The sequence below is a fragment of the Canis aureus genome, chromosome 12, assembly GCF_053574225.1.
Source record: "Canis aureus isolate CA01 chromosome 12, VMU_Caureus_v.1.0, whole genome shotgun sequence".
NCBI lineage: Eukaryota > Metazoa > Chordata > Mammalia > Carnivora > Canidae > Canis > Canis aureus.
Window position 1 is genome coordinate 43,876,106 of NC_135622.1, and position 9,124 is coordinate 43,885,229.

The 9,124-nt window shown below is 52.1% G+C and overlaps 1 protein-coding gene across 1 annotated transcript; it reads right to left on the bottom strand.

Moving 5' to 3' along the window:
• Positions 1–4,054: 4,054 nt before the first annotated feature.
• Positions 4,055–8,457, bottom strand: TCF23 (transcription factor 23). Its single transcript, XM_077843764.1, has 3 exons — positions 8,075–8,457; positions 7,042–7,284; positions 4,055–5,200 (listed from the first exon to the last, which is right to left on the bottom strand). The coding sequence occupies exons 1-3, from the start codon at positions 8,294–8,296 to the stop codon at positions 5,087–5,089; spliced, it is 579 nt and encodes a 192-aa protein (XP_077699890.1). The 5' UTR covers positions 8,297–8,457; the 3' UTR covers positions 4,055–5,086.
• Positions 8,458–9,124: the final 667 nt, after the last annotated feature.

Genomic DNA, 9,124 nt, shown 5'->3' on the forward strand with positions numbered 1-9,124 from the left:
GTATCTTTAGGGTAAACCCCCAGCAGAGGCAACTGAATTTTAACAAACAGCTGGTTCCTTCTTTTTTTTTTTTTTTAAGATTTTATTTATTTATTCATGATAGTCACAGAGAGAGAGAGAGAGGCAGAGACACAGGCAGAGGGAGAAGCAGGCTCCATGCAGGGAGCCTGATGTGGGATTCGATCCCGGGTCTCCAGGATCGCGCCCTGGGCCAAAGGCAGGCGCTAAACCGCTGTGCCACCCAGGGATCCCAGCTAGTTCCTTCTTTGTCTGGACTTCAGGTGCCTTTGGGTTTGAAGCTCTGAGTTGGCAGCTTATGCAACTCAGTGGCCTAGGTGCCCCTAGAGTTCCACCTTTCAAAGACACAAGTAGATATTCATTTTATAGTAAGGTATGAAAAGCCTGCCTATCTGGGTCAATGGCATATTTTTATGATGAAACTTCCAAAAGAAAAAAAATCTATCCTGGTCTGCCTTTATGCCCAGGAAAATAATGGTGGGGGCATGTTGTTGCCAATATAGGTGAGACTGGTCCAAAGGGAGCCTCACTTCCTTGGCCAGTTGGTGGAGTACTATAACTGTTAGTGAACTGTTATTCACCAGCCTGGCCTGTAAAGGAGGACTTCTGCTGATTGGCACATCCCACATCTGGCAGTCCTCTCAGCATCAGGGCCAATCCCTTCTTGCAATGAGATGTAGCCCTTCCTAGCAGGCTTGGCACATGCCCACACTTCAGCAGTTACAGCTGAGCTTTGCTTCAACTTCTGGTTTATGCTACTGCACTTCTTCTCAGAGCATATCAGACCTTGATAGTTTTCTATTCACTGGGCATGGGTGCATCGATTATGGGTGGCTCCCTCCCAGTGCCCTATTTAAAATTTGCACTTTTACAGAGAATGTACTTATATTTGCACCAGGAGCTCCAGGGGCTCTTCCACCCAGCGTGCAGTTAGCTGTGGTTTCTGGGATGTGGGACATAGGATCTATTTTCATCCAACTTGGCCCCAACCCAGAGGTTCCAGCCCACTGAAGCCTGATGTAACTGATGTTATTTAGGCCTGATTTACTGAGCCTGTTTATCTCCTTTCAGCATCCTTAACATGGCGGATTGTTCTTATTCTGATTTCTGGATCATAACTTTTTGTAAGTTTTTTCAACTTACATCGTAAGTTGTAAAAAAAACATCGCAATCATCTTTGCCCTTCATTACCTCTCAGTTTATTCAGTGCACAATCAGCTTCTTCAGCTATCTTCTGTAGGTTACACATAATTCTGCAGCTCCTGCCGTAGACCACTGAGATGGTCCCTTGTCTTGTTTTGCTCCTCAACAGCTGATATCTTGTTGTTATTTAAAAATTACATTAATTAGGGGCACCAGAGTGGCTCAATCAGTTGTGTGACTGGTTCTAGTTTCAACTTGGGTCATGATCTCAGGGTCATACAGATCCAGATCAGATCAGCATGGAGGACATGGAGTCAAGCCCTGTGCTCAGTGGGGGGATCTGCTTCTCTCCTTCCCCCTCTGCCCTTCCCCAACCTGCATGCACTAGCGTGCTCTCTCTCTCACTCTAAAATAAATAAAATCTTCAAATAATTGCATTAATTAATCCACTCTATGTGAATATATATAACATTTTTATGAAAAATAATTATTTTCCATATCAGAAAATATTTAGTGAGGACAGTGGCATTGTTTTACATTTTTGCAAATATCTTTAATGTCTGTTGTAAGAGACAGCTGGATTCTCCTATCTGCTTCTACATTCCATCTGTTGCAATATCACATGTTGTACGGCTTCTGGAAAATTGCATGATGTGCGACAGAAGTGTGAGAAAAGGCAAATAGCATCTTATATTATGAAAATGGTTTGGGCCACTTAGAAAGGGCTTCAGGGAATCCCCTGAGTTCCCAGACCACACTTTGAATACCTATGATCTAGAGTGAGGGTCAGTATACTTGTTCTTAAAGGGCCATATTGTGAATATTTTAGGGTTAATCTGTCTCAGCTATTCAACTCTGCTGTGGTATAAGGAAAGCAGCTCTAGGTAATGAATGTGACTGTCTTCCCACAAAACTGATTTGCAAAAACATACAGGGCAAGGGAGGAGGTGGCTGGATAGGGTACATTGTGGCCAGTGAGCCAACTCCTAATCTACAACACCCAGCTTGCAGGGGCCCTGAGTTTAGGGCTTGTGCCACCAAAGAGGAGGACAGTGCCATCTGATTCATCCTAGCCAGGCCCCTTCAAGAGGAAGAGAAAAGGAATTTCTCAGAAAGATTAGATCTTGTGTTTTAATTACTCTAGTTCTCAACTGGTAAAATCCAGTCTCTACCTTCTACTTAGGCATTCCTGGGCCAGGTCTGCTCCTCCCAGGGCCCAAGCCTCTGCCCCGCAGCTAGGCCACTCCTCAGGAAGCACATGCGCATCTAGCTCTGGGGAAGCTGTCCTGGCTACCACTGCCTCTCCCGCTGTCATGGGCACCTGGGGAGGCAGTACCAGCTAATCAAGTGGACCAGCCATACTCCTGACTCCTGAGCTAGGTCACCTTAGTGACACTTTGTCACCTGTGCTTCTCTCTCCTTTTGGAGCTCCTTGAACCAAAGCTGACTTTGGACCTAAGTCTTAACTGCCTCTTACAACTCTTGCTGACCCCATGCCTCCAGACCTGGTGAGAATAAAAAGTCTCCCAGAGAGCAGGTGTTTTTCTTCTGCTGCTGCAGGGGCAAAGAATTCCTGGTTCTGGTTGTAGATCCACGTCTCTGACCTGACATTTCCTCTGTTCATTCCCACTCATCCCCTGGTCCTTCCCTTGACTCTGCCTGCCTCCTCACAGCACTTTGGCAATCTGGCCTGTGTCGGGTGCTCTCTGGATGGAGGATATGACCTCTGAACCCCAGACCGGCCTGGGGATGAAGGAAAACAGCTTTGCCCAGACAGAGCTTGGGGCAGCCTAAGCAACTTGTATCGATGGCATTTGCCCTTCCTCAGCCTTCCACCAGCTTCAACTTCCTTTGCTGACCTTGTCTCCTCTACCAGGGTAATGCAATCACCCCAGGGGGGCCTGCTACTACCGTGCAAAGGTTGGAGCCCGAGCAGTAGGGTGGGGCAGGCTCCAAGCTAGTCCCCTTAGTCATCATGAGGGGGCCTCCCCCCAATTCATGCCCCAAACCAACTTCCCCAGTTTCATTCCCAGAAAAAGATTGTGTGCCACCAGCTTGGGAGGAAATTCATCTGTTCCTCTGCCCACCACTTTCAAACTCAACCAGGAAGTTATTGCTGTTTGGCTTTAAAAATAGAACATTCAAGCTGGACTTTTATGGTCTTGTGAAGAACAGTGTGCTCATGCCCACCCACACCTGGTCTCTGCCCCTGCTTGGCCTCATCCAGCCACTCAGGAGCAGTTCTGCACAAGGTCTGCAGGCCCCTCAGTGGAACGTTGGTAGATTTATGAGTTCAGCCTTGGCGGAGACCTTCCCATGGCTCCCAGCCACAGTTCAGCTGCTCTCCCCCGCCCGCCCCATGCGCCCGTGGCTGGGCTGGGACGTTCTGTGTCTTTTAATGCCTCCACTCCAACTTGCTGAGTCACCCTTCAGCTCCTTTCCCCTGCTGCCCTGTCCAGCCCAGGGGAGGAACAGTAGCTCATCATGCCAGAACCTCATTTAGACTCATGATGGCAATGGTGGCTCTAAGGCTACCCGTTGGGACTCTAGTCAGCCTGGTCCATCCCCTTCCCCTCTGAGACACTGAATTTTAACCAACAGCTGGTTCCTTCTTTGGACTTCAGGTGCCTTTGGGTTTGAATCTAATCCGGAAAGTTACTTTCAGGGTGTGTAGACTCTGTGATTCGTTCTCAAATTATTTCTTCAGAGCCAGAGAGAAATTGCACTAAAGCTCTCAGAGATCTCTGACACCGCACAGCAAGACTTAAGGAGTGCCTGGGAGGCCAGTGCCTGTGGGGGAGGAGCTGGGGCTGGGCAGCTCATTTGTAGACAGATTGTAGAAATAACTCCACAGCCAGTGAGGCCTTAGGCCAAAATCGTACAAAGAACCCACTGAACTCAGGCCTATCTTGTTTTTCCTGGAGGTTAGGTTTCTAACACAATGGAAAGAGAAGACTGTAATTATCATCCCCTGGAAAAGATAAGTGTTCTCCTTCTAAGGTCCTTCAAAGATGTAATCTGGTCCATCAGTAGTCTTCAGATAGAAGGCCTTTGGGTGCTGTCTGCTTCACTTCCGGTAGACCTGCCTCTAGGATAAGATCATATCAAACTGGGCGGCTGGGACCATCAAAAAATTCCTCTGGAAACAGGAAAGTGAGCAATGCAAGCTTTCTGGCTTAACCCGTACATTAGAAGTCATATCGCGAAGAGAGCGGTAGGGTACAGAGCCCAGAGAGGGAGGAAATGTAGTGATGAGGGTCAGCTGGAGAGATCACAGTGTAGACTAGATTCCTAAATTTGCCGCTGCTTTTTGGATATCAGGTAAGGTCTTGTGGAACAATAACAAACAGGTTCCTTTCTTGAGTTTCCATCTGGCTACGTGACCCTGGCCCAGTTCTGTTCACAATCACAGCTACCCAGAGCCTGCCCTGCCCTTGGCTTTCCCATCAGCACCTGCAGCTGCGGCCGCCCTAAGCCACTACCTCTGCACCAGCTCAGCCATGTCTCTGTTCTTGCATTTTCTGGAGGCTTTGTGGGAAGCTAAGGGGAGAAAGGCAGGAGGTGGTGCCCTAACTCAGCTTCCAACCCAGCCAAACCCCTTCTTCTCCCACTTCCCTTGCAGCTGCCACAGCAGAGCCCTCAGTGCCAAGATAAGTTTTTGCCCCCCACCCTTGCCCCACCGGTGCTCCTGGGGTACTCTCCCATCGCTGAAGGGCCCATTGCTTCGCCTGGTCTGTGTGCTGGAACCTTGGAGCTGAACCTGAGTCCATCTCATCCCAGGGTTGAGAGTCAGAGTAAAGACAAGCAGGGCCAATAGAGAATCCAGGTCCCTAACTTGAGAAAAAGGCAAGTGTGATGCTCATTTGTCACCAAGAGCCGGTGAGAGTGGCCTCGTGGGAAAGAGACCGTTTGCCTCTTCAGAGACTTAGGGCCTGGCCTCTTCCTCCTTTGTTCTGTGGCTTGAGGTGGTGGCTGTGGTGGAGTCAAGGCCGGAGCTCCCCAGGCCTCCAGCATAGAGACGAGACCGCATGGGCCACTTCTGCAAGAGACGATGATAGGAAGTGAGTCATGCTCACTATTACAGCCTCTCGTAGTCCTTGGCATCCCAAATTTGGCCTTCTCTAGCCCCCCATCCCTGAGACCCTCCACCACCAGCACTGCTCTGATGACAGTGGTCTTGGGCTCACCACCACTTATGACTCCCTGCATTCTCCTGACTACTGGAGCCCGGCAGAGAAACACATGAAGAGCTGTCTGATGAGAGCAAGGGCCCTGAAAGGAGCTTCCCCCTGCCCCCGATAGTGGGATGGAGCAGAAGCTGGCAACAGCCAGGGAGCTGGGCAGTGAGGAGGGCAACAGAGCTGGGGCAAGGAGAGGTTCCTCCTAATAGTGAACAGTCCCGACCTCTTCTTTGCCCAGCCTCTGGCCCCAGAACCTCTGGCCACGCTTATCAGTGCTGCCCTGTCCATCTGAGCTGGGGACCTCCTTGCCCATCCTTACAGCAGGAGCGAGGACAACCCAGAAAACCCCCAGTTGACTGCTCTGAGGTCTGCCCTCCTCTTGGCAGGCCCTCTATGGGGGTGGGCAGCACCAAAGGGGCACTGCTCCCAGCTAACTGTCCCATCCCACCAACACTGCCAGAGTTCTAGATCGAACCTGGCTCTCATCTGTTCATTCTTCAAAATGTTTATCCATCACCTCCTACATGCAAGGGCCTTAGTTGGGTCACCACTTTACAGCTAAGGAAATGACTGTGCCACTGTTAGCATTTCTGAGTTGCCCCCATGTAGTCTCAAGCGCTTGCATTTTAGCTATATTTGCATGAAAGAAAAAAAAATCTTAAGTTTCAAGACATTTCAGAACTGTGAGGTTCAGAGGAGAGAGATGATGAAAATATCCTCTGTAAAAAACAAGACTGGCCCCATTCCAGTGCTGTCTAGCCTCAGAGGGCAGAGATGACACGTCCTTTCTAACGGTTAAACCACTCAGCAACCAGCAGCTTACAATTCTGTACCCTTGGCCTGCTTGGTGGCTGTGAACGTGGGCTCTGAGGTCAGACACGCTCGGGGCTGGACTGCATTAAGCCACTTAATCTCCCTGAGATTCAATTCCTCATCTGCCAAGTAATCCTCATTTGGTTCTTGTGTGGACGAGAGGATGGAAAAGAAGGACTGGAATGCTAAGCCCAGCTCCTGGCATATGGTTAGCACCCAAATAATGTTATTGCTGTTATTGTGATGGTGAATAATGTTGATTATACCCTTCGTTCATGATCTCATTTCATCTGAAGCGGAAGTAAGGCTCGTGTTATCTTTTCTTATACATATGAAAAAGCTGAGGCTCAGGAAAGGTAGGTCCTGGTCTAGGAAGTGGTGCATGCAGGAAGCACCCCACACATGCATGATCCAGCGCCCCCACTGCTGGCCCCTCCCCCACCCCAGCTTGATTCCTTCTCAAGTGAGGCCTTCTGAGACCTTGTTCTCCCAGGGCAGGGATCCCTCCTATGGCAGAAGTCCAGAGAACACTGAGGCACTGTACAATGATGGGGTGATGTGCCCTGGGATCTAGGACTCTCCCAGTGTGGTTTCCTTTCCCAGGCCCCAGCCTAAGAAACTGCTCCTTTTCCTTCTCTGCCACCAGGCACCCCAGAGTCTTGGGGCCTCTGTGAATTTCCCTCCCTTGGAGGAACCGCATTTTCATGAAGTCATTTTGAGTCACCACCCCCACTGCACCCAGGGTCAGCCCCGTCCCAAGAGCCAGCCTCTCCATCTGAGAGAGCAGGAAGCAGCCAGTCCTCATGTCAGCTCTGCTCAGGGCAGGGAAGCCTACGTCCATTCCAGCCCAAACCCCACTCCCCAAGGCCCTGGGCTCGTGGCCTACCTTGAGAGGGTGCAGGTAGCAGAGTCCACGCAGGAAGGGTGGCCAGGCGGGGCCAGGCAACTCATGGCCAAGTGTGCGGGTGAGGTAGGCTATGTAGCTGGTGGCAAGCACCAGCACGTCCAACTTGGAGAGCTTGGTGTTGGGCGGCACAGCGGGCAGAGCAGCCTGTAGGGCCAGGAAGGCCTGGCGCAGTGTCCTCACCCGGCTCCGCTCCCGTGCAGCATTCTCAGGACTGGCCTCACTCTGCACAGAGGACCTCAGGTGAGTGGGTCTGACTGGACCCCCATCTGCCCCTTGTTTCTTTTTTTAAGGTTTTATTTATTTATTCATGAGGGATACAGAGAGAGAGGCAGAGACATAGGCAGAAGGAGAAGCGGGCTTCCTGCATGTAGCCTGATGCAAGACTGATCCCAGGACCTGGGATCACTCCCTGAGCCGAAGGCAGATGCTCAGGTACTAAGCCACCCAGGCGTCCCTGCCCCTTGTGTCTAAGAGCATTCTAGTGTGACATCTCCTTTCGGAGCAGTAGTGCGCCGCATGGCAGAGACCTCAGGGCCTCTTTGTCTGCTCTCAGTCCAGCCCCGCTTTACGGCCGAGGGAACAGAGAAGTGTCACCTGGGGTCAAATGGCAGCAGGGTGGCAAGGCTGGGCTCAGAAGCCGAGAGTCCTTTTCTCTCTCTAATACTCTAGGCCTTGCTCCATCTGCACCTTGAAACGTCTGAATCCTGTTTATTGGGGTTCCCCGGAACCGCAGGAAATGCAGAGCCACCCCTGCTCTGCAGGACTGACCCCCTGCTCCACCAGGTCCTGGGAGAAGACCCAACTGCGGTAAAGAAGAAAGGGCTCCCAGCCACTCTGGTCCCGTCGAATTCTCCCAGCCACCCAAGCGTGGCGCCTTGAAGTGGGAGGTGCCAGTGTCTTCCTCTTGGACTGGGACATAATGCCGAGTGAGGCTTTGGCATCAGAGGTGACACCTCAGCCCCTCCAGCGCCTGCCTCCCCCTGCTCCCTCCACAAATCCACTGTTTCCTTACCCGGCTTCGAGCCAGGCTCCTGGCCCTGACCCCTCGGGGGCTCGGGGCAGCTCTGCTCCACCTTTGGTTGCTCCAGCTGGTCTCTTCCCACCGGTCCTGCCTTGTTCTGCTCAGGCGGCTCTTCTTCCTGCCAGTGCCCGCTACCAACTGCAGCGTGGCCTTAGCCGGGCTCCGCCCCACACCTGGCATGGCCGGTGCCCCTCCGACCTCCCGCTGTGACATGCCACGCCCCTTCGGGGGTCCTGTGGCAGCCCCTAGGACCAGAACTTGGGCTCCAGCTAACTGGGCAGGCTGGTCACCCGGCCAGTAATGTCTATATCTGAGCGAGCTGGCGCCAAGTCAGTCCCGCTTCACTCCTCACTCTGGGAAAACCGCCCACCCGGCACAGCCCCCGCGAGAAGCCTCCTGCCTGCCTTCCAACCGGCTCAGGGGTGGGGGTACTGGATGCTGGGAGTGGCCAGGCCCTGGGAGGAGGCCCCTGCTGAAGAAGGCAGCAGGGTGGTGGGAAGGGAGCTCCCTCCCAGAGCCTCGCCTGACCCTGACAGTTGTCCTGTGAGGCACATGCAACTCTAGCTTTGAGGCTCAAGTCCAAGGAAGGGCCCTGAACCTCCTCCTCCACCAGAAGGCTGCCCATACATGCCCCTCAAAGGACCCTTCCTCCCCTTGCCAATGAACGTGACCTTCCAGCCACAGGCACTACTTCCCATCCCCCAAGCAGGCCTCCTATTTCCACCCTAGTGCTTCTCCATCCCCCAGAATACCTTCCTCCAGGTGGAAAGGCTGCCTTCCTTGGTTGGGTTATGCCCTTCATTTGTGAGGATTTCTTCAAACCCCACAGAGCCCAGAGCCCATGTCTCCCTGTTCGATCGGTACCCTGATTTTTTTTTTTAATTTTTTAAATCTTTATTTATTTATAATAGTCACAGAGAGAGAGAGAGGCAGAGACACAGGCAGAGGGAGAAGCAGGCTCCATGCACCAGGAGCCCGACGTGGGACTCGATCCCGGGTCTCCAGGATCACGCCCTGGGCCAAAGGCAGGCGCCAAACCGC